The sequence below is a fragment of the Thunnus albacares genome, chromosome 4 (genome assembly GCF_914725855.1).
Source record: "Thunnus albacares chromosome 4, fThuAlb1.1, whole genome shotgun sequence".
NCBI lineage: Eukaryota > Metazoa > Chordata > Actinopteri > Scombriformes > Scombridae > Thunnus > Thunnus albacares.
This window is the reverse complement of record NC_058109.1, coordinates 21,058,346-21,083,430: the sequence shown is the minus strand read 5'-3', so window position 1 is coordinate 21,083,430 and position 25,085 is coordinate 21,058,346. Positions and strand designations below refer to the sequence as shown.

General features: G+C 38.5%; 3 protein-coding genes across 3 annotated transcripts; all 3 read right to left on the bottom strand.

The window, feature by feature from the left end:
- Positions 1 to 268: 268 nt before the first annotated feature.
- On the bottom strand, positions 269 to 7,317 carry uroc1 (urocanate hydratase 1). The gene is made up of 19 exons (XM_044349802.1): positions 7,023 to 7,317; positions 6,230 to 6,360; positions 5,706 to 5,799; positions 5,541 to 5,600; positions 5,300 to 5,428; positions 5,135 to 5,196; positions 4,920 to 4,986; positions 4,423 to 4,566; positions 4,231 to 4,319; positions 3,190 to 3,252; positions 2,915 to 3,094; positions 2,721 to 2,818; positions 2,549 to 2,621; positions 2,022 to 2,211; positions 1,843 to 1,941; positions 1,615 to 1,714; positions 1,066 to 1,147; positions 844 to 943; positions 269 to 746 (listed from the first exon to the last, which is right to left on the bottom strand). Exons 1-19 carry the CDS (start codon positions 7,146 to 7,148, stop codon positions 606 to 608), a joined length of 2,028 nt encoding a protein of 675 aa, XP_044205737.1. The 5' UTR covers positions 7,149 to 7,317; the 3' UTR covers positions 269 to 605.
- Positions 7,318 to 9,095: 1,778 nt separating this feature from the next.
- On the bottom strand, positions 9,096 to 11,815 carry chchd4b (coiled-coil-helix-coiled-coil-helix domain containing 4b). The gene is made up of 3 exons (XM_044349049.1): positions 11,580 to 11,815; positions 10,214 to 10,312; positions 9,096 to 10,122 (listed from the first exon to the last, which is right to left on the bottom strand). Exons 1-3 carry the CDS (start codon positions 11,599 to 11,601, stop codon positions 9,809 to 9,811), a joined length of 435 nt encoding a protein of 144 aa, XP_044204984.1. The 5' UTR covers positions 11,602 to 11,815; the 3' UTR covers positions 9,096 to 9,808.
- A 1,848-nt stretch (positions 11,816 to 13,663) lies between these two features.
- sec61a1 (SEC61 translocon subunit alpha 1) lies at positions 13,664 to 20,405 on the bottom strand. Its single transcript, XM_044349920.1, has 12 exons — positions 20,288 to 20,405; positions 19,559 to 19,626; positions 19,381 to 19,446; positions 18,533 to 18,611; positions 18,303 to 18,434; positions 18,107 to 18,216; positions 16,792 to 16,945; positions 16,539 to 16,699; positions 16,217 to 16,414; positions 15,780 to 15,971; positions 15,605 to 15,681; positions 13,664 to 14,784 (listed from the first exon to the last, which is right to left on the bottom strand). The coding sequence occupies exons 1-12, from the start codon at positions 20,292 to 20,294 to the stop codon at positions 14,598 to 14,600; spliced, it is 1,431 nt and encodes a 476-aa protein (XP_044205855.1). The 5' UTR covers positions 20,295 to 20,405; the 3' UTR covers positions 13,664 to 14,597.
- Between the last annotated feature and the right edge of the window lie 4,680 nt (positions 20,406 to 25,085).

Here is a 25,085-nt window from a genome sequence, read left to right as displayed (position 1 = left end):
AGGAGGACGGTTAGGGTTAGGGCTGATTTTGACAACAACTTAACTCTTGCGAGATCAGATCCAGACTTGGTTTGACACAATAACAAACCACTGGATCAAGTGAAAGAAAAAAGAAAAGAAAAAAGTTTTATTTCTCTGTATGGTCCTTTCCATAATGTTGTCAGACACTTATATGTCAGTGTCAGTGACATTTTGATTAACATAATTGGGCAAATTATTATTGTAGATTATTGACATATAGTGCAAATGACTCATACAGGCTTTACAATTTAAACATGCTTGTAGTTTAATTTTCAGCACAATAAAACAAAGAACATATTCTTGCAAATTAAATTATTAAAACAGCCTAGCACAATAGTAGAGCATCTGTGTGAATTCTGTGTAATTATGGATAACATACAGTATGTAACATCACTGGCACTGATTGATTAACTAGTACTGACAAAATATTTTGCAGTATTTCAGTATTTTGAGTTGTTTTTGTAGGAGATTTCTAGTAGCCATTTCAGCTGTTGGATAAGGCCTCATTCAGTGATTGCAGCTGCGGCTTTCCTTTGCTGCGTGTCTGTAGCTGGCTGTTACTGTAACATATGCTGCAGTGTTGGCTAGCCCTGCAGGGCACGGTCCAGCACGTGCTCATCCTTTACAGGAAAAGGCATGGTGACACGCAGCTGCCTGTGCTCCTCCATGGTGCGCTGAATGGTCTCATAGGCATTTGAGTTTCCAGACCAGCAGCGACGAGCCACCTGCAGCACACACAGACACACAGATCAGAGTAAATCAGATATTATCTGTAATCTGAGCAGACTGTAAATAATAGTGAGTTCTTCTTTGTACTCTCACCCCATTGGAGACGTCCCAGTTGAGCATCAGAGTGGCCCGCTTTGCTGCTCCCTCTGAGCCGTCCAACAGCAAACCAAATCCTCCATTCATTACCTCACCCCTATAGATGAGGCATAAGATAAAGTGAAAACACAATGAGAATTCATTTAATAAACAGCTTTGATGAATCATAACTAACATTCACACAGATCCACTATTTACTGGATAACCATCCAGCCTTACCAGCCAACACCGCCACCGTTATGCAAGGAGACCCATGTGGCGCCCCTGAATGCATCACCGACAAAGTTCTGGACTGCCATGTCTGTAAAGAGGAGATATGGTGAGCTGTCACTGTGGCTCGAATTCAAGTAATTCCTGCAGTATTTCTGGTTTATATGAATGAAAAGTGACGCAGGAAAGCTGGAATCAAAGAAAAACAACCCAGGTTATGAGCATGCGGCCAAAGCCACAGGCCTCAGTCACAGCTATTCATGTCAGTAGTAATCAGAAACAGATGCTGTGCGGACTGTGGAGTTGCCAGCTAATGTTTTTTTTTTTCTAGGATTTCAATCATTACCTCAGTATGATATAAAAATTAAAATCTGCTTGAAATCAATTACAGTCAGCGTGTCTTCTTTTATTTTTGTCAAAACCATGTTATTGTTGTTTGGTAATATAGTTGAAAGCAGGCGTTTGTTTCTGTCAATCTAAAACAGACAAATTGTCATATTAAACTGATTTAATTGGAAAAGTCCTTAGTTGTGCACAGCCACAGTGAACTGCACATACCTGCACAGAAGGCAGACCCATCATACACATTAGAGGTCTCTCTGAAGGGGCTGTCTGTGCCACTAACATCATGATGGTCTCTGCTAATAACCACAGGAGCCTGAGTAAGAGAAACAACGTAAGATGCTGTCAGTTTAGAAAGCCCATGGCCAGATGTTGAAACACCTCTGAAAACATGAAATCTTGCATACAAAGATGTATATGAAAGCAGAAAATGTATTCTCTTACTGAAACTCTTCCATCAGCGATAGCCTTGTTGATAGCCAAAGCAATGGAGACTCTTCCTTTCTGGTCGGAGTAGAGGATTCTGGCTTGGGATCCCACAACCTAAACAAAGAGGAACAAAGAGAGCATTTACAGCCATCTCTTCAACAGTGTGATTTGTATTTAGTCAGAAAGTTACCGACCATTTTGTGTTTTCCGGCCTCTCTGATCCAGCGGATGTTGTCACTGTACTGCTGTCTGATGCGATCAGTCACGTTGGCACTGATATCCTCCAGGACAGTAGCAGCAATGTTGTCGGTTACGGCGAGATCTTGGGGGTCGCCAGATGTGCACACCCAGCGGAACGGTCCGAAGCCCAAAGAGAAGATGTCGCTGTGGCAAAGACAGAAGAGGAGAAATCACAAACTATTCATCCCAAGAAGAAAAAGATCTGATCTGATCACAGGTTTCTAGATTTACAAAAATAATCTTAACTCCAGCTTCACTTGTACTAGCTCTCGCCAGATTTTCCCCTGATGAGATGTGGTTTAAAGCTCAGACAAAGCTAACAAGTGAAGCTTTACTTCTGACTATTTTGACAAACTACTGTTTCCAAGGTCAACAATGAACTTTTACACTCTTGATTTTCAGTGTTTTAACTGTCTAAAGCCTGTGTTAGAGTTATAATGCAGGATCAATGCTATATTGAATAAATAAGACAATATCTCACCCCATAATGTGCTGGACATAAGAAGGGTAACGGAATTCTGTCGGTCTTCCACCGATCTTTTCTACCTCTGCTCCTATAAAAACAAGGAACCCAGGCCTCTTTGTTATTCTGATATGGAGTGAATGACACATCTACGTTTATTGTGTATGTTTGTGTGCATTAAATTACTTACCGGCTCTCTGGGCCTCCAGGAGAAATGCGTTGCCATAGTCCCAAAAGAACATACCAGCATCAGACAGCTTGTTGATGGCCTTTATGTGTCTTTTGAGGCTGTGATAATATGTAAAACATATTATTTCAGCTTGATAGTATCACAATTTGCAGAAAATATACTACAGCAACGTTCTCCTGTATGACTAATTCAACCTTTCTTGGACCATGGTGCGGAAACGGTTGGGATCAGTGGACATAAGCTGATTGGCCTGGTGGTAGCTGAGCTGGACTGGATAGTAGCCTCCGTTGAATGGGTTGTGAAGGGAGGTCTGGTCTGAACCCAAATTCACCAGGAGCTCGCCTGTCCTCTCATACTCCAACAGCAGCCTCTCCCTGGTTAGAAAGGTAGACAAGTGGGAGATTTCAAGACTATGTGACAAAACGTGGCTCTCTCACTGTAGCTGCAGCAGAAAGTTTTCACCTCTCACCATAGGTCTACAATATTGCCATGGTAACCCAGACTGAGGGGAGTCTTTGAGCGCATGGCCTCTCTGTAAGACACACACAAAAAAAATAAGGGTTATTACTGTATCTCACAGTAGACAGGTTATTTTATTGGATACATCATCCTGTGTTTTCTGTGGGTTTCTGTGCCATTTTTCCTGAATATGGAGCATTTACTAAGATGTTGAATATATTAACAATAGACGTGTACTCAAGTATTTTCATTTCATGCCACTTTATAATTCTACTCCACTGCATCATACATACTAGCAGTACTAGCAGTTGCTTAACAAATGAAGATTTTACACATATAATGAACTTATAAAATATGATGCTGTGTTATAGACTGCACTTCTTTACAGCATATCAAATAATTAGCTAAGTGCAACAACAACAAAAATGCTGCTTACACATCAATGCACCTGCATTAAAGGAATAGCTCAACATTTTGGGAAACATGCTTAGTTAGATAAGACGATTGATACGACTCTCTCTCTCGTCTATGTGAATAAATATGAAGCATAAACACTGGAAACAGGAGGAAGCAACTAGCCAGGCTCTGTTTGAAGTTAACAAATTCGACCTACTAGCATCTATAAAGTGATTTCCGTGAGTCTTGTTGTCACCATGAGGTTGGCCAGTAACCAGGGAAGGATTTAGAGGTGCTGGAAGGTGGATTTTGTTACCTTTTAACAAAGCCAGGCTAGCTGTTTCCCTCTTTTCCATTATTTTCCTCCACTGAGTACTTTTACTTTAGTAACATTTCCAATACAGTACTTTTACTTGTAACAGTGTATTTATACAGTACAGTGTGGTATTGTGGTATATCCACTTCCAGGTATGGCTTTTTTGTAGCTAACAAAGCTGCCAATTAATACTGCAAGTTCCAGACTTTCAACACTTAACACCATAATATCAAAACCATCATGGCCACCAGTACAGTATTAAGTAAAAGCAGCAACAGCTTAGTAGTAATGATTTTGGACATTCATGATTAATCTTAATAATCTTCTCCTCTCTGTTACCTTATGCGTTTAATGCATTGATCCAAACTACTTGTGACCTCCATCAGCCAGCCCTGCTCGTGTCTCTTTCTAAGAGGAGCCTCGTCCACCTGCACAGAAATCCAGTTCACACCATCACATCGACATACAGTACTTCCTCCGTTCTTGCTCAGCAGTTGAGTACTAACATATAAAGTCTGGATACCAGCTGACCTCTGCAATCACACCAATACAGCCAGCAATGACGGCAGCTTTAGCCTGAGCTCCACTCATGCCCCCCAGGCCAGAGGTCACAAGGACACGACCTCTCAAGTCATCAGAGCCCAGGTACCTCCGGCCGGCATTCAGCACAGTCAGCTACACAGAAAAACACAACAAAACAAATAAATAGAACAGTAACTACTTCATACAGGTCATAAAGCAGGTTACAAATGTCTTTAAGTTTCGAGGGTTCAATGAAAGCGTGATTTTTCCTGATCAGATTGTTTCATTTAAATATTTTAGAGGTCTACTAAGGTGATACTACTCAGTATGTGAAAAAAAGCACAAAAAAAAGCAAAAAGAGTCTAAAAAATAAGTATAATTTTGTGAAGAAAAGTTTTGTTTTTTCTTGTTTCCGACACAGAAATCATGTCATAATCCATATTTGTATGAAGGAATACTTGAGTGTGCTGTTGTGCATCTTTTGTTTTTGTTGTTTTTTCACAAACCATAGTGCCATGAACAATCCCTTGCGGACCAATGTAGCAGTAGCTGCCTGCTGTCATTTGACCGTACCTGAAAACAAACAACAGAAGTACACAAGATTACATCTCACACCCACACAATATGCTTAATATGGCAACATTTTCTTGTATAATCACCACTCTACCTAACAACAAGTGATGGCTGATACCAACAAAAAAAATCACCTTAAAAAACTTACATTGATACACCGAGAGCAAACATCTTCTCATACTGCTCTCTGGAGGAGTAATTTGGAATAACCTGAGTGAGGGAAAAAGAAATGGTGGATGTCTCATCACACTGGGATGCATGTGGGCTAAAAGTATCAGTTTATAAGGTCAGTTTATGCGTCTTGTGCAGTTACCATGCCGTTGGTGATGATGGCACGCGGTGAGGAAGGCAGGCTGGGGAACAGGCCCATGGGATGACCGCTGTACATGACCAGAGTCTGCTCCTCTGTCATCTCACTCAGGTAATGCATCACAAGGCGGAACTGCACTCACACCATCACACACACACAAATCATTATTATTTTGTCTATTTAGACTCTGTATATCATCATTACCAAAGCCACTGGACACAACACGAGTCAACTAAGGACCTACCTGGGCCCAGTTACTAAACACTTGTCCATTCCCTCCATAGGTGACGAGCTCCTGGGGAAACTAAAATATTAAGAAAAAATAAGCTGTCTTAGAGTGAACAAGTCAAACAAAAGAATTAACTCAGGAGGCTTTGCTCAGTTAATACACGCTGTGGAAGAAGCTCACCTGAGCAACTGCTGGGTCCAGGTTGTTCATGATCATTAGCATTATTGAGGCTGCTTGACGTGTGCGACAAGGGTACTGATCTATGGGATATGCTCTGAGGAATAGAAGGAAATTTATGAGAACAGACCAAGTAAGGCTGTAACAGCAAAACTCCTGAATGTACTGAATCCAATAGAGTTAGAGTTAGATTATGTTCACCATGCATATATCAGCAGGTCAATAATGTTGGTCGATATTGTATTTGATCTTTTTAAATTTTCAAGTAACAATATTTGCCAAACTCATCTTTCATTTGCTGTTACTGTCATCTTTGTTGGTAAAGTTTAATGGTCTTTTTATATATCTTTGTCTTAACTTGTGACCGAGTGACCAAATTAAGTGTCAAGTGCAAAAAAAGGAATATCGGTCAATATATATTTAATAGATTTATTTTACTCTTTTTTTATTTTACTCTCATGTATCAGTTTGGATACTGGCTTCAAAAATCCCACATGGGCTAGTCTTTAATCATCAGGCTGCCTCACCTCATGCGTAATGTTGGGCAGAAGCGGTACATGTAGATGTGGCCGTACTGCCGCAGCTCTTGAGCAAATTCAAGTGAAAGTGTTGCATGGTGGGAGGGGGGAAAATAACGCAAGGCATTTCTCAGCGCCATCTAGAGGGAAGAGGCATTTAGGTTACTGGATGAACACAGTGTAAATCAGTGTCCTCAATACTGTCGGATAGACATGAGTAAGTCTTCAACACTTTCAGGCTCCTCATGATATAACGGTTAAAAGCTTGCCTGTGTCTCTCTTAATTATTGACTGAAGCCTTTGCTCTGAGTTTAGGCAATCAGTTGAGGACCTGAGAGAATAATCAATTTTTTTAGAGCAACACATGAGCCAGCAGTGGTGATGCAATAAGACAGAGTACACAGCATGGCATAATGTCAACTGTCTAACACCTATATAGTAAAAGAAATCGCACTTTTTCCTTTTGATATTGATGATTTGACAGTTTTTACTGCAGCCCAGCTGGTCCATCTACAGTGTTTTTCATACTATTAGACATATAATGTCTTCATTATAGATTTTTTTTTTTTTTTTTTTTTACAGAAAGTATTTTGACATAGTGGCAAAAATGTCTGTGACTAGTACCAGTGATGTCTCTATTCTAGTCTTTTTTGAGCTTGAAATAAAACACTACACTTGTGCTGTTGTGGACCAAAAAGAATTATCATAAAACGTAACCGGATTACTGCTACATTACAATTTATTTTGTGACAAAGAAGATAAAAATGTTTGAATGCACTAAATTGTTACTACATTCACTCACCCGCTCCTCCTCTGCTGTGAGGTTTGGGGTCCGGATAGGTGCATGTGGCACATTAGGGTCTCTTCCCCGGTTAGGAGGCAAAGGGTCCAGCGGTAAACCGCTGCATATCTCCTTTAAAGTCGACATCCTGCTGAGTATTTTTTGTCAAACACTTGAGTAGAGATCTGGAGATCACACTGGAGATGGACAGACAACTGTCACCCTCACTGCAAATGACTGTTATGGAGAGAAAGACTGTGATAACTACTTGTTAAGATTTGTGGGCGATCGCTCTGCTCTTCACCTCATTGTCCCATTGGCTTTTTGGTCATCTTTGCCCTTCTCATTCCGCCAATAGCATGCCGTGGTTAGAAAAGGTTATTTTGTAATGATTGATTCCTGAGGTTGTGGACAAACAGTGCTACAGACCTCTGACCCCAGATGCATAAACATGTAACACAGTTAAACAAGCATGTCAGAACCTTTGGACAACAACAGGTCAACAACAATGACGTAGAATCATATCATTTCCTCAACAGTTTTAAGGCAATACAGAGCATTACCACCATCACCTGCAGATCCATGGACATTATACAAGACCTCTACACTAATACCTTTTTTCACTTACGTAATATCGCAAAAATCAGGCACATCCTGTCCCAAAAAGATGCAGATAAACTAGTCCACGCATTTGTTACTTTTAGGCTGGATTATTGCAATTCCTTATTATCAGGCTGCCCTAACAAGTCTCTAAAGACTCTCCAGCTGGTCCAGAATGCAGCTGCACGTGTACTGACTAAAACTAGAAAAAGAGATCACATCTCTCCCATTTTAGCTTCGCTACATTGGCTTCTTGTAAAATCTAGAATAGAATTTAAAATCTTTCTCTTAACTTACAAAGCCCTTAATGGTCAGGCACCATCATATCTTGAAGAGCTCATAGTACCATATTTTCCCACTAGAACACTGCGCTCCCAGTATGCAGGCTTACTGGTGGTTCCTACAGTCTTTAAAAGTAGAATGGGAGGCAGAGCCTTCAGCCATCAGGCTCCTCTCCTGTGGAACCATCTTCCAGATTCGGTCCGGGGTGCAGACACCCTCTCTATGTTTAAGAGTAGGCTTAAATCTTTCCCTTTTGATAAAGCTTATAGTGCCGGGGGACTTCCCATGATGCACTGAGCTCCTCTCTCCTCCTCCTCCTCTCCATCTGTATGCATTCATGTAACATCAATGCATGTCAATAACTTTGCTTCTTCCCCTGAGTTTTTCTGTGCTTTCTCATCTCGCTGGAAACCCTGGGTTCTGGGCCGAGCCTTCGCGGTCCTTCACAGTCCTGTTGGCATCCTTCCCTTGCTGCTGCTGTGTCATTGTCATTATTGCTATGATTGTTGTTATGATTGTTGTTATTCTGTGTCCCCCCCCCCCTTTCCCTCTTTCATTCTCTCTCTCAACCCAACCAGTCAAAGCAGATGGCCGCCCACCAAGAGCCGGGTTCTGCTTGAGGTTTCTACCCGTTAAAGGGGAGTTTTTCCTTACTGCTGTCGCCAAGTGCTGCTCATGGGGGAATTGTTGGGTCTCTGTAATTTAAGAGTATGGTCTTGACCTGCTCTATGTGAAAAGTGCCTTGAGATGACTTTTATTGTGATTTGGCTCTATATAAATAAAAATTGATTGATTGATTGATACTAATTACTAATAATGTACTAAAAACGTATACTTTCCGGTGCAGTGTAGTAGATGCAGATTAAGTCTGAAAGTAGGACATTATCTACACCATTTCACCCTTCAAAACCACAATAAACTGACATATTTTCTACATGTCTGAATAAATGAGAACTAGTTAACTCATTACTAAAAAAGTTTGTATCCTGACCGAATTACATTTTAACTGCTTCTCTCCTTGCAGGTTGAGTTATAACTGAAAATAATCTAAAGGGAGCAGCAATGTTCTGAACTGTTTGTGTTACTCATTAATTACCAGCTAAGTTACCATCTGCTGGGTGCTAATGATGCCAACACATTTCCAATATTGTGAGTATACAGTTGTTTTTGCAAGGTCAACTGTAGGAAATCGAGGGAGGTCTACACTAGTAATATCTCACCAGAACAGTTTTTATTATAAAATTTTCAACAATATTCACTTCAAGTCACTTCAATCATTCCTGTGTTGCACACAGACGGAACAGTTGAGTTCAGGTGAGGTAAAGGTTTTAGGTCTGGTTATAAATTAGCAGACAGAGGACAACTGTGGAAACTGAACGCTACTGAACATTCAACACTAGAAAGTTGCAAGATGTTTTTTAGTTGCAGTTCATTCCTCGCACATCTGCAGATTTAACAACTTTGATAACATTACTAACATAAATGTTGTATAACTCATAATGTACATGTAAAATGAAATATATGTCATGTAGTATGAAAATAATACAGTTAAAAGAGAATGGAAATGAAAAATGTTCAAGTATAAAACGTGTTTTTCACTGTAATCTTACAGTTTCAGAGCTTTTTATGTTAAATCAGAGCATGGATTAGTGGACTGTTTATCATGAAACAAAGGAAGTAAAAAAATATCCACTTTACACCTCAGTGTTTATGCTCAGCTTGGTCCTTTAAGATGTTGATTGAATGAATTTGCAAATCTTGTTTTTCCTGAACATAAGGGCAGGACTGACAAACTTGAATTTCAAGATTGTGATTTTTTTCAACAATATTATATTATTTAAAAAAAAATACAAGTCCATCTTGTTCATAAATAGATTTTTTTTTTCTTTTTACAACCCTGACGCTCGGATTGACGCGGGGGCTCATCATGAGCTTTCCACTGAGCTCTCTGTGTTGGGTTGTGGGGTATCAGAGTCTTGCACAGGAGCAGAGGTCTGCTCTGTTTCAGATGACTTTTCTTCGGGCACCTTGTCATCTTCTTGCGGGTAGAGGTCCGGGTAGCGCTGCATACACTCCTGCATGGCCCTGAACTGCTCCAGGCATTCAGAGCCCTTCACCTCCTCCTTACTGTAGTGGAAACAGGAGAAGGCGTCCTTAAATTCAGTCCCACAAGGACCACTGGCCATCCCGCCGAGGCAGGGGCAGTTCCAGTTGATCTCCCCATTGGGAAGAATCAGACCTAGGATAGGAGAGGAGTTTTGAATTAAAATGCAGGGTAATAAAATGTAGGGTTTAAAACTTTACCAGAGCTACTATTTATAGCTCCTCACCTCGCTCCTCATAGGGGTCATTGGGATCCTCCTCTATAAGCTCAGCATTGCTGGGTGTTGCATGATCCTCTTTGGTGGCAAAGATTATTCGGTCTTTACCTATTGTGTAAAATGTGGAAGGACAATTCAAACAAAACATCAGTGGTAAGTATTATGACATCCCATCTATCCCACAACCTCAAATGACCTCAACTGCGTCTACTGGATAGTTAATATTATTATGTTATAATATTAAGATGACAATAATCACACTGGTTCTTGTTCCAAACTTCAAATCATCTTATAGAAAATGTCTGCTGAAAAAATAGCAAAAAACACAAAGTAAAGATATGCCAAAGATATGTTTGTCATTTAGTAACAGTGTCACCGTTATGGAGTTTGCCTGCAAGGAGCTCTGACAAGTTTAATTGTTAACTGTAAAATGTCCCACTATGTGCATATCTTGGTAAAAACGTATCAATCACCAAATGCAAGGGATCCTTATCAATGCTTATGACATTTGTTTAAAAAATTTTTTTTTTTGTTTTGTTTCATTTTAACCCTCAAATTAATGTTGTCATTGACTTATTTGTATGTGTGTGCATGTTCAGCCACACATCTCAATGAACTGTGTTATTTAGTGATGAAATGATTAGCCAATTGATAGAGAATAATAGGCAGTTTTGAACAGCTGAGGTCATTTATTAAGCTAAGATGCTAAACATTTTCCAGCTAAGGATTTGCAGCTTTTCTTTGTCTGACTTCATGACAATTGACTTTTGGACAAAAGAAGACATTTGAAAACATCTTCTTGGGTTCTGGGACATTTTAATATGATTTTTTAATTATTTTGTGACTTTTTGTGACATCTTGCACAAGAACAAATCTTTTAATTGAAAACATAATGGACAGATTAGTATAACATTGAAAAAAAACACGAGTAAGATTATGTAGCGTGACAGTCTGGGCACATTTTTCTCTTGAATTTGAACAAATCTCATGAATATGAGCAGTTTTCCACCAAAACCAAGACAGCCACATTTCATCATGATGCCCACGAGAGAAAAACTTAACATACTGTGGTGACAAAGACAAACATTTTGTGAAAACCATCTTAAGATGACTTACTATGAAAACAGTCACTGTAGGTAACACAGACTGTAAGGTTATGGTGCTGCTGGTCAAGGTTAAACTAAACTTTTAGCTAACGCTCCTGTTCACAGATGATGTAACGCTAACAGGTGATGATTTCAAATGCTAGTTATTCTCATAATGAAGAGAAACTAGTTACACTACACTTTTAGTTACCGGCTTTATCATTCAGACTCAAATTAACTTAAATGTTAGCTGTCCAGATGAGTTAGCCAGGCTAGCACAACATGGTTACCTTCCTCTCTGACAGAAGTCATTTCTTCTCGCTGGAACTGATGAAGCTCCTGATTTTTACCTACTGCAGCAGATGGCAGCTCACAGAGAAAAACACGTCGTATTAATACATGACACAACACTACGTGAAAACGTTGGAGGTTTCAGTGCAGCATCAGCAATCAGCAAATGTGTTTCACAACTATCCTTGCTGTAGCGGCAAGACCATGCAGTCTTCTTCTTTGCTCCTCTCGCGTAGGCCAAATCTTTATTTCCTAGGATGGCGAAGTCATGACCCGCCCTACTCTGCCTCTGATTGGCTAGAATTCATTAACTTCGTTGCTTGGGCTGGTTAAATTTAGCCATGAGGAGTGTGATTGGTTATAGTTAGGGAAGTAATATCAGGGTAAGCCAATCAGAGGCAGAGTAGGGCGGGTCATGACTTCACCATCCTAGGAACAAAAAATATCGCTCCTGGTAGAGTAGAGCTCCGGGCCACAGTACTGCCTCCTACAGCTCAAAACCCTGAATGCAAGAAAAAAAGGAGGCCTCTCCACAAAATGATGCTTGTCATTTCACACAAATAATGTTTGTAAAGAAAAGGAGAAAATCTTGGTATGTACGACTTCTCTCAAACTCTAACTGTACATTATTTACAAATCATTTCACTTATTCAAAAATATCTTTAGTCCATCAAAATGTCAGCAAAGAAAGAAGAGTTAAGGGAAATACAAACAATCCAATACAACCCTGCAGAAATACTACTTTTTAATGTTAATATAGGGATGAGAGATTAGTTAGGCAATTAACATTGCCATAATTATAACACAATCTATCTTTATATACACAATATATATAACATATAATCACAGTGTATTTTGTCGCATTAAAAGTTGGACAAAAAAATGCTCTCAGGTACTTCAGATCAGTGGTTCTCAAACTTTTTCACATGTAGGACCCCTAAACTGACACAAATTAGACCACTGACCCCCATCTGATAAGATTTCTGCTTTTAGATGTTTTATTACAGAAAGTATATGAAACTGAAATAGTCATACATTCTGTCATTGTGTTACTTATGGATGGAATTATAATGAAAATAAATTATTCTCCTTTTTGCTAGGGACCCCTTGGAATCCCCTCAAGGACCCCTGGGGGTCCCTGGACCCCAGTCTTAGAACCACTGCTGTAGATCACTATGTACAGGTATATGGAGCAACAATCTGTCTATAGAGAGACAATAACAATAATATTAAAAGATCCCCTCCAGACATGTTTTTCGACATATAAAAATACTTACGTCTGATACACAAAAACAATATATATTTCAAAACAATTACCTACATAAAAGATCTTAAAATGACCTCATTCTTGTTAAACTACTGGAGACAAGATGTTTCTTCACTGAAAAGTCTATTCTCAGTGTTTGTGCACTGGAGGTTTCAAGTGTCAACATCACACTTGTTGCATACTGGACCACCATTGTCTCCAAACTAGTTGCGATGTCACAAATCCTGCTCATAGGTACACGTGTGAGATTTAAAGTGAGCACAGAGAAACTTTCCTCCTTCAGCAGATGAAGGTGAAAACAGCCTTCTGGTGTCAAACTCTGCACAACGAAGCTCAAAGTGAAGTCACATTAAGGAAAATATGCGTTTAAACAGAAGAGGGCTTTAATAATTGCCCTTATAGAAATAGTAGTAGAAGGTAGCTTTATCTTAAAATTGATCCCTGAGGTATTGTATTAGATTGAAATACATACAGGCATTCAAAATATTTTCTATTTGCTGTGGCCAAACTACCTTCCCTACAAAAAATCTCAAGCAATTTTCCAGTCTCATTTGTCTGAAGCTAAAAAACTGCACATTGTGAACTGTATTGACATCAAATGTAGTTAAAAAAAAAAACTTCAACATCCTCCATTTGTAGACAACATCTAGAGAAGTAAACAAGAGAACAGTGTGCAATATCGCCAAGAGACATCACAATATGTCGGCCAAGTACAAAGACTGCATAACACTAACACATAACCCTCAGAGGCAATTCATCGATATTCATCTGGGACACATCAGCACAGAACAAGTCACACAATCAGAAGATTTAGCCTTTTTCCACAAAAGGTTTTTTATTGAGAATGTTTTTCTATAAGTTTGTTCTGAAATGCATTTATTTTTACATATTCAAAAGACTTTATCTTACACTGAAGACAAATTCAAAGTTATTCAATGCATGGCCTATGTACAGAGAAATAATTCATCATGTGTGAAAACAAGTGATTAATATAAAGTATGCTTAAAGCAGACAATTAAAAAAAAAACAAACAAAAATATTCTTAGAACGTGGGCAACAAGAATGAATGTGACATGAGTTAATACTGCAGCTCCCTGGGAATGCCCCACTTCCCCAATTCGAGCTCCACATCCTCTTCTTACAAGATGTTCAGTTAAAAGCTATCACACAGGGACACAAATCAGGAAAATGACAGTACTTGACTCAGCGTCTGACAGTTCAGCTTCTGGTCCACACCTTCACCTGATTGGCAGGTTAACAGAAAAATAAAATAAAGCTGAAAAGACAATGTTTAAACTGAGATAACACCAACCAGAAGATCGAGTGCTTCTACGCACAAAGCAGGCAGTTGACCGCCATCATTCGAGTCGAGTATGCCTGCATACTGAAGCGCTCTCTTGTCAGTCTGAAAAAAAAAAAAGGATCAAACTCCTGAAGGACTTCAATTCTTCCACAAAGGAAGCCTTTAAGTGAACCTTGGGGAGCTTTAATCTCGAGTCAGTTAGAAAATCTGATGTACAACTGAAATGTCTGTGTTGCTTTTGGAAGATATGTGGAGGGAGCAAACGGTGTGAATATCAGCACGTGGTTCCACCACCTCGCAACGCTTCATTTCAGCTGAGAATCCTGAGAAGAGATTCCTCAAACGTCCTGAAACCGGAGCGCTGATGATGCAGGGGCTTCACACATAGATGTAAAATAAATGCAAGGTTGGTGATCTTAATCAAAGTTGGTGAGAATGTTGGCTTTTCTAGAAGAGCAGGGCCCCCATGCTGCCTACTTCGCTCTGTTCTTTGACAAAGATCTCAAAGTACTGATAGATGATGGTGACAGCCAGCAGGATACCAGTGCCAGAGCCGATGGCTCCGAGGAAGTCGGCCATCACTGATAAACCACCGATACACAATCCGCCAAAGGCAGCAGCAGTGGGAATGTACCTAGAAAAAAAAAAAAACAGGAAAATTGAGAAAAAGGTTAATAATCAAATTTAACCTGCAGGTCAGTAGAAATAATGAAATTATAATTGTATAGTAGTTATTAAGCTGTGCTTGTTGTAGATGCACATTCAAATGACTGGGATGCAAACAACTGAGCAAAACATCAACACAAAGAAAAGTAGTCGGACACTTAAAATGCTGCCTTTGTTTGGTATATCTTGATAAATAAATATTTTCAGCACTTTGTGACTTCATCAGTGTGCTGAACATTTCTTTGTTTACTTAGAGTGGTGTTACCAAGGACAACATTGTTATAAATCAATAGAAGGGAGATTACTGTGATGCAAAAAGAGGGGATTTGAATCTGTTATTAAGATTAGAATACTTACATCTGTATTTCACAATTCCAAATGTAAAATACCTGATGCAAACCACTTGGTCATACTCTTAAAACAATTGTGAACAATGACCGGCGTTGTCAACACTATTAAACAATGTAAAGCAGGTGTGTGAACCTAAAACTGAATGTGTTTCACTATATTTGAACAGAAAAATGATCAAGTGTCACAATGCAGAAATAGCTGAGTCCAATACTAAAAAGCAGTGAGTGGTTACACATGTGGCAACAGAGAAAAGTAGGGTTAGATAAATAATATGAGAACTTGTAGCTTTGATTATAACAAGAGTTAAGTGTTGAAAACATTAATGTAAATTCATGATCAAAACTATAAGCATAACTCACTGAGGGGCTTCTTCCATGTTGTATTTATATAAAAATAAACCAAAATGGCCTGTAAGGGAAAAGGATTTTGGATTTTACCTGTTCAGTTCATGGACCATCGAGGTTTCTCTGTGTCCCCTCATCACCATCTGCTGCTCCTTCAGCTGTTTCGCCACCTGAATGATGATGATGAAGAAGAAGAACAGAGCTCTAAAACACAGCCTCTTTGAAATAAACCATTAACACCACCTGCTAGAAAGCAGTTAGGACTTACATCTTTAGCAGAAGAGCCTGAGACTTCAATCCAGGTTTTGGAGAAAAAGGCACATGATCCGAGCATGAAGACGATATAGATGAGTGCATGGACAGGGTCGTCTAGAACGGATCCAAATGACTCAGGAGGAGAGAGGTAGTAACAGAGTCCACCCACAGGATAGGCACGGGCTGGACCACCAGATGTTGTGTCCTACAAACAGGAGAAAATAAAGAATACAAGCTTTAAGGGGCTGAAAAATGTTTTATGTTTGTTTTACTATCTAGAATGAACAAAAGCTGGAGCCCAGAACTTATAATTTCCAAATTCAAAATATGGTATATTAACAGTAAAATGAAAAACAAAGGATTGTATTGATGATGATGATGACTCTTATAATAAAACTGAAAAAAACTGAACTGAAAGCTGCGAAAAGTTGTGATTAAATGTATACTTACAGACCAAGTTCCAAGCAGATTCACCAGGAAATTACCACTGAAGCGTGTGGAAAGCATCTGGGAGATAACGTACAAGTTGGAGACCAAAGCAGACTGCAGGATGATGGGAATGTTGGAGGTGTAGAAGAGCTTGATGGGGTAGGTGTTGTACTGGCCACGGTAGCGAGCTGACTTGATGGGCAGATCCACCCTGAATCCCTGTGAGAAGAAGACAATCGTTAACAATTCATCAGTCCTCCTTTTCAATTTTCATCATCCTTTAAGAATGAAAACTTTAAAAGGTTTAAAGTGAATCGCACCAAACAAAAGGCCAGCAACTCACCTGAAAGTATATCACTACAGCAAAGACAAACACTGTGGCGATGAGGTTCATCAGGTTGGGTAGGTTCTGTCTGTAGAAGGCTTCTCTCAGAGCACGCACTTTGTCTGTCCTTGTAGCCAGAAGATGGAAAAGAGCAATGATTGCTCCCTCAAACTCAGTGCCTGGAAACACAAAGAGTCACAAAATGAGGCACATTTCTTACAGACTTTGCACATTTATCCACGTATTCGCTGACTTCTCCGTGGTCTCTTACCTCTGCCGGTGTTCACAGTCGTGGGGCTAAAAGCCTTCCAGACAATTGTCTCACAGATGTTGGTGGCAATGAACAGTGAGATTCCTGAACCGAGACCGTAGCCCTTTTGGAGCAACTCATCCAGCAACAGCACGATCAGTCCGGCCACAAACAGCTACGGGAAGAACACAACAGATACAGTCAGATATTGTTTCACTTTGTCATAAACTTTTCTTTCAGCGAGGTTTTAGCTGAAGTAAGTTAGAACATTTGTTTTCACAATGAAACTTGATAAAAGTATTAGCTTCTAAGATCAGTACTTCCTGTTCCACTGGTACCTTGTAAGTGAACTCAATTAATCTAAACAAACCTGTTGGTTGTGTAAGTCTAACAATAAGTAAGGACTATTTTAGTTTTCTGATGCAACTTAATGACACGTTTCTCTGAGATAACTTTGGTGCATCTCTCGCACTTCAATAAGCCTTCAGTTCTACAGTTTTGAGCTCTTTATTTCAAGAGGAAACATATGTTTGATAATGTGTAGTTTAACCCTTTCATGCATGGTGTCCACTACAGTAGACAGATATTTGGAAGCCATCTTGAACCATTTAAGTTGTAGTACCATGTCCCAACTACCAGGTGGTGAACCCCCAAAGTGTTGTCTACAATTCCATCTGAATGTCATTTTTGACTCTCTCTGTGATTTTGTGATATTGAATCATAAATTCAAAATGGTGGAGGGTGGAGGAAATGCACCAAGTAGCTCAGGAATATCTGTGAAATACTTTTATTCTCAGAGAAAAAAAAAAAAAAAAAAAAAAAAGGTAAAAAGTATATTTTTCAACTAAATAAGATGTTTCAAACTTTTATCGAGTTTTTAATAATATTTTTCTTGTACATTATTTTCTGTGACTGAAAATACATCTGTCCACTCCAGTGGACGTCATGCAACAAAGGGTACATTCTGTCTATTGCGCCTAGGTCTTGTTTTTCAAATATCCACTCTATTGTTGTAGTTATTTAATGTTCCTATGTGTATTCATACCATTTCACACATTTCAAAATTCAATATATTAAAAAAAAAAAAAGTTTATGAAAGGGTTAATGTCACCTAAACATCACTGTAAGGGAGAAGTCTGTGATAATAAAACATCCATCTTTAACTTTAGCGAAGCAGTAATCAGTATCAGTAATTAAAAATAAATCAGTTAGTTTGTTTCCTTCGTATCAGTATTTCCAATGTTCACATATTATTATTTTTATTTGAAGTTCAAGCTGAAAGAACCACATGTTCTAATCTTATATTTTCACTCAAATTAGATCTTCCTGTTCTCACCTGAATGATGATGAGCAAACAGATTCCAGCACCCATCTCTGAGGGATCTCCATACATGCCAGTCATCACATAAACGATGGCCTGGCCAATGGTGATGATCATTCCAAACACTGAAATACATCGAGAAGGGTCAGATAATCTTTAACTGTAAATCCCTACCACATCTTCACAACTCAACTGATAATGGCTGTCTTACATTTCTGAGCTCCGTTGAAGAGGGCTCTGTCCTTTGGTGTGTCTCCAACTTCGATGATCTTAGCTCCAGCGAGCAACTGCATGATCAGGCCTGAGGTGACGATAGGTGAAATACCCAGCTCCATCAGAGTACCTGGAGGGAAATATTCAGGTTAGGGCATACCAGCAGCAGAGCAGATACACAGGATATACGTCATTGCATTTCTTTTCAAATAACAGCTAGACAAATACCTCTGTTTGAGGCCAGAATTACTCTCATCCAGTAGAATGGATCTGCAGAGTCTGAAGACATGATGCCAAAGAGGGGGATCTGGAGAAAAAAAGTGAGAAGATAAATATTTGTTAGCAGGAGTCTAATTACTTTGACACAACTAAGTGTTGGAGATAATGTTCATGCTACACACACCTGTTTTAAGCCTTTCACAAAATGTTATCAAATCTAATAAAAACTGTCCAGTGCAGAACTTTGTACAAATATATAGTATTTCAGTTTTGAAAGTTTAACAATTTCAACACACATATTCCTAAACAGTAAACTCAAACTGTGGTGCCAATTTCACTGCAGGTGGTTAAGTAATGATTAGTGCTGAAATTATATGTTTAATCAAAATTGAGAAAGACTTGCTTGCTTTTCTGTTTCATATCATGCTAAACTGACTTCTTTGAATTTTAAGTCAGACACGGTTTTTATATTTTAAGCATAAGTTTGGGCTCTGATTAGTTATGATGGGCTGCTGTCCAATGTTTGGATATTTTATACATAAACTGAATGATCATGAATAATTGATAGGTTAATAAGGAAAACAGCTGTTGCACCTATTCATAATGGTGACATTATATACATAAAACATGAAGTTTGTAGTTTATTAAGAGTTTATATTGTGTTTTTATTGCAAAATGTTGAACATTGGAGTCATATATTGTAGATTTGCATCTCCATGAAGAGTAGCTGGTTATATGTCTTAATCAAATGAATCACCTAAAGTGTTTCCTCAGCAAAAACGTCACAGAACGTCAAACTGGAGCAAAAGACTAGTCATTATGTTAAAGTATTGACTGTAATAAATTATGACACTCACCTGGCAACACACCAGGAAGATGAAGAGAGTGATGGCTGTCCATAGCACCTTCTCTCTGAACTGGATCTGTTGGTCGAAAAAATTATAAGTTTAATATCAGGTAGCTAACAGCTTTATTTTACTGCCAAATACAAAGGTAATGGTAATATTGGGGGTGTAGTGAAAGAAAAAAACCCACCTTTCTTTCAGGTTTTTGGATCTCTGGCAGCACTGCACAGAATGGCTTTATCACCTCCAAGAATTTGACTAAAAACAAGAAAATATGAAACAAGAAAATGTTTCAGTGATTTATCTGGACATAGTAGCTGGTCATCAGTGGGACGTGGCAGTGAATGGGGGGCGGACTCAATACTACAATATAGCTACATGTATCAATATCAAGCAGATTTAATATCGAATAAAGCAATTTTGTTTCACAGTAATAGTAGCTATTTTGCTAGACCTTTACATGATCATTGTCATACATTTCTTGTTAGCATTAAGCAGACGATAGGAGCAGCAGGCTCAAGATAAAACCGGCGGTGTTATGCGTCGTCATCACTAGACTTGTCAATGTCTTTGAATGAGTGGCTAACAAGTTAGCTTACGAGACATTTCTAACCGGCTCAAACCAGCGTGGCGCCTCTAGGATTTCTCTAAAGGCAAGAAATCTAGCTTACAAAAATACTGTCTAACTGTCTAACCACTAACAACTTATTATCACAAAACGGATCACAAAGGTACAAAAAGCAACTCCCAACCAGTTAGCTAGCTAGCAACGTAAGCTAGCATGCTATCAACGCCAGCGCTACTACGTTACCGTTAGCTGACTAAGTTGACAAAAAAACATCAAAACAGCATTCAGGGGCTTGCTATAGAGGTTCTAGATAGCAGTCTCATACAACTCTTGTGCCGAAGTGATACTCACTGCCCATGATGTCCCAACTGTTCACCGAGGTGCTCCTTAACTGAGAAAATCTGACCAGACCTCACTACTGACTGAGGCAACGAGCAGGAGGAGACACTGTAGAGACACGTCACCACTACAGACAGCAGACTCCACATTTAAAGAGGCACTCCGCTATGATGTAGACAAATCTCTGCGATGTTCCTGAATAATAATGACGGTAATAATAATAATAATGATTTATCTTTTTGTATTGAAAACATATTAATATCCATTAAAGGACGGGCTCACAGTTTTTCTAAGTCTTACTTAAAACAGTACGCATGTGCCCAAATGAACACTGAAATAGTTTTTTTTTTTTTTTGCCATAATCATTCCTCCTATTCATACTAGCCATTCATATTGCTTAAAACAGTCCTTCTTCTGTGCAAAAATGTCTTTAAAAGTTCATGTGAAGTTAACACGAAGCTTCAGCCGTCCAAATTAGTCAAATCAAGCGACAAATTAAAGGAAAATCCTAAATAAAGGAGTGGAAAAACATAACAAAGGCATAACAAAACAAAAATAGGCTACAATTAAGAAATCAACATCCAATCATGCTCTGTGTACATGTATAAAAATGCTGACAGGCCCAGTTGATTCTCACTTTGTATCAAGATGGTAAGAGAAAAAGACTTTGAAAGTGACTTTGAAAGAAGGTACAGATGGCAGGTCTGCAAGACTGCTCAACTGGCTGGTGTTTCAATAGGAACAGTGACTAAAGTGACATCTGCATTTAGATTTACGGGAAAGACATCAGCAAATAGGGTCAGAAGTTATGGTTGACAAAGCACATTTGATGACCTTGATGCTTGTGCATTAGTGTGAAAAACAGAAGAGCAACTCTTCCTCAAGTGACTGAGAGTGTCAATGCAGGACGTGATCAGACTGTGTCAGCAAGAACACTCTGTCAATACTTACATAGAGAGAGATAATATAGTAGAGCTCCAGTACATAAACCCCTCATTACAAAGATGAACGTTTGAGAGTTCAGTGGTGCAAAAACCATAGGCACTGGTCTACAGAGATGTGGAAAAAAGTAATATACTCAGATGAGTCATCCTGTACTATATTCTCGACAAGTGGGCGAGTGCATGTTTGGCGTACACCAAGAGAACTGTACAAGTCTGAATGCTTGACCCCTACAGTGAGGGGATCTGGTGGTGCTGTTATGCTGTGGGAGGCATTTTGCTGGCATGGTTTGGGTCCACTTGTCGCCTTAGAGGGAAGGGTCACTGCAAATCAATACAAAGTTGTTCTGAGTCATCACCTTTATCCTATGCTGAAACATTTCTATCCTGATGGGAATAATCTCTTCCAGGATGACAATGCCCCCATCCATAGGGCACGAGGGCTCACTGAATGGTTTGATGAGTATGAAAATGATATGAATCATACACTGTAAAATATTTTACTGTGAGTTTACAGTAAATTACTGGATACTAGTGGCATTACTTTCACAGTAAGCTACTGTGACATTTTCAGTCAGTTATTGTAAAATGATAGTAGTATACTGTGACTTCACAGTCAATTACGGTGATACAGCAGTATGTTGCTGTACAATTACTGTATTGAACTGTAACTTTACAGCAAATAACTGTAATAACACAATATGCTGCTGTAGAGTACAAATGTCCACTAGATTACTGTGATATAGCAGTATGCTGTTGTATAATTACAGTATATACTGTAAAAGTAATGCAGCTCAGTAGCCAGTAATTTACTGCAAAATTTACACTTAAAATAACATTGAAAAATGCTGCAATGCATATGACGTGTTGACATTTTCTTTCTGTTAACTCACAACAAAAAGGTTAGATTCAAACAAAGACACAAGCAAAATCAACTTAAGATATTTATTTTGCAATTTTATATGCATTTTGCACTAATTATACATTTATTAATTTTACATTAATAAAAATAATCATCAATTCATACTTGAGGTTGTTTTACCTCCTTTTTTTTAGTATTTACCAACACAATGTAAAATAGCATATCTGCAGTCACAGTAATAGTGAGTGCACTACCATATATGAAAGGATAGGTTTATTTTTTTCATGCCTGACTGAAAACTCATGTGACCATTTGTATATTGCAGTACTTTGAGTCATTGTTAGCTGTACTCATTCCTCTTGTCTACACTGGCTGTGAAGAATCTGCTGATGTGATTCCAATACAAGACATCAAAGATGAATCCAAAGTTCTCATTCTGTACAGGGATTATAGTTCAGCTGAAGATAATATGAAAATTCATCAGTATGAGTTAGAACAATATTCCCTCTTTGTGTGACAATCCCTCTGCCAAAGCTCAGCAAGGAAACACCATCTGTGGAAACACAAGGAGGGAATATTGCACTAAAAATATCAATTCTGAATAAACCTTGAAGCTATTAGCTTTGGCTGAATTTTGAAATGTTTGCACAGGATGACTGCAGATTTTGTCCCCAATCACTTACATGGGGGTTGCTTTAGAGCTCTTCTCTTCCTGTGTGGACAGAGGGATCAGTTACAACAAACAATAACGTTTTAAAGATAAACAAGGATATGTCTGTATCGTTTCATGACAGACTTGAAAAATGTGAACGTATCCTTTAAGACCTGATACTGGGAAATGTAAGATGTGCCTTGTGCATGTTTGGGAGAAAATTGATAACAATATAGTTCACGTCAGTCCAAAATCTCCCATAGGTGTTCAACTGGGTTGAGATCTGGTGACTGTGAAGGTCATAGCATATGATTCACATCATTTTCATACTCATCAAACTATTCAGTGACCCCTCGTGCCCTGTGAATGGGGGCATTGTCATCCTGGAAGAGACCACTCCCATCAGGATAGAAATGTTTCATCATAGGATAAAGTTGATCACTCAGAATGACTTTGTATTGATTTGCAGTGACCCTTCCCTCTAAGAGAACAAGTGGACTCAAACCATGCCAGTAAAATGCCCCCCACAGCATAACAGAGCCACCAGATCCCCTCACTGTAGGGGTCAAGGTTTTTCCTTTAATTTGCTCAAACTGAGCAAATATTGGCAGGGGAATTAAATCCTATTAGGACTGATTCTGCAGTGAAATGTTTAGGGAAAATGTTTTTTTTTTATTAAATGGGTATTCATATTTAAATGTAATATAATGTTTAATTAAATTTAAGACAGGCTTGTTTAATATTTGAAAACACCATTTGAACTCAACAATATAACAGTAACCAACTAATTTACACTGACAAATGACATGGAACAAAGGAGGGGCCACGAGAGAAAGAGAATTTTCCAAAAATTATTATACACGTAACCTTGAGAGAAAAAATTAAAAGTATTTGTCAATAATGTACTCCTTCAAGGTACTCAATTATATATTTATATGGAACTTTATTATTAGATAACTGTTTATGAGCACAAACAAATCCAATCTGAAATCAATCTAAAGTTAAGTTCTGAAAGCAAGCAGAAAAAATATATATACATATAATACAATACAATACAATATATATACAATACAAATCTGTACTACACAAGAACTACGCATGAAAATTTCTTTGTTCAAACTCAGTTAAAACAAAAATATTACCAATATATCAGATGGTTTAAAGATGGGTTTTTTCAGTGTTCGGTCAGTAAGTGTGAAACCCAAACAGAAGATCAGATTTAGCGGCAGAAACTGGCTGACAAAAGTTGATAATGACAGCTCAGGTCACACTGAACTTGGCTGTAATTTGATGTGAATGGGGCAGAGTGAAGCACCTGAAAGCATCATGGAGTCTTTGTCCATACTCTTCTTGGCATGATTCAACACTCCAGTCATAGAGCTCTCATGAACCATGATCTTGTTGCCCACAATCAGGATGCAGTCAGCAGGCAGGAGGTCACCTGGAACACAGACACACACAGGTACACTGTAATAACAGCTGACCCTTAACTAGTCTTTATGTTACATCATTACAGCATCTGTCTGTCACACAAGGGTGGAAATATTTGGATGTTTTGTTTTCTAATGATTATGAAATAGTGATGTTGTGACACCAAAGGAGTGAAATTGGCTCTTTATCGTTAACAAACATAATTATTCTGTTGTGGTTTTCAACTTTATGACACACAATTTCACTACCTCCAGGATTATTATAAGACTATAATACAGACTGTTGCATTCTGGTGTTCACATGTTAATATTTAATTATCCCTAGAAGGTAGTTTGTGTTGAGATGACAAGATTATTCTGTCATCAGTGGGCTCTGTCGGATAATCTAGAGGAACAAGAACACAGTCTCGGGAAAGAATCCCTGCAGTTCAGATTTTCAAATGGATTTTTTTTTAAATACTAGTGCCAATAGGATACATGACTTTCTTTACATTTATTATGAACTTACAGGATTCAAACCAAAAAGGAATAAGAGCTAGGTATGATCACAAATTGGTAGCGCAACCCTCCCAAGCAAACAACTAGAAGTATGTTCGTAGAGCTATGGTATGAGCCTTTTTTTTTTTTTTTTTTTAAATCACTACAGTCTATCATGGTCCCTCTAGGTGCCCTCTACTGTCCTGACTACTGGTGGGGACCAGAACTTCAGCACTGATACTAAAACAATACATCTTTTGATACCTTACATTGAGAAATAAATATAAAGATGCTTTTCTATAAAAGCCTTTTTTATTGAACAAAAAATTCCAAAGTTGTCAAAACTGGCAAAATGATTATTTAAACTGATCAAACTATCTGATCAAAGAATAAGTCAACAAGATAATGAATCTGAACAGACATTTGATGTCAACTTTCAGTTTATGAT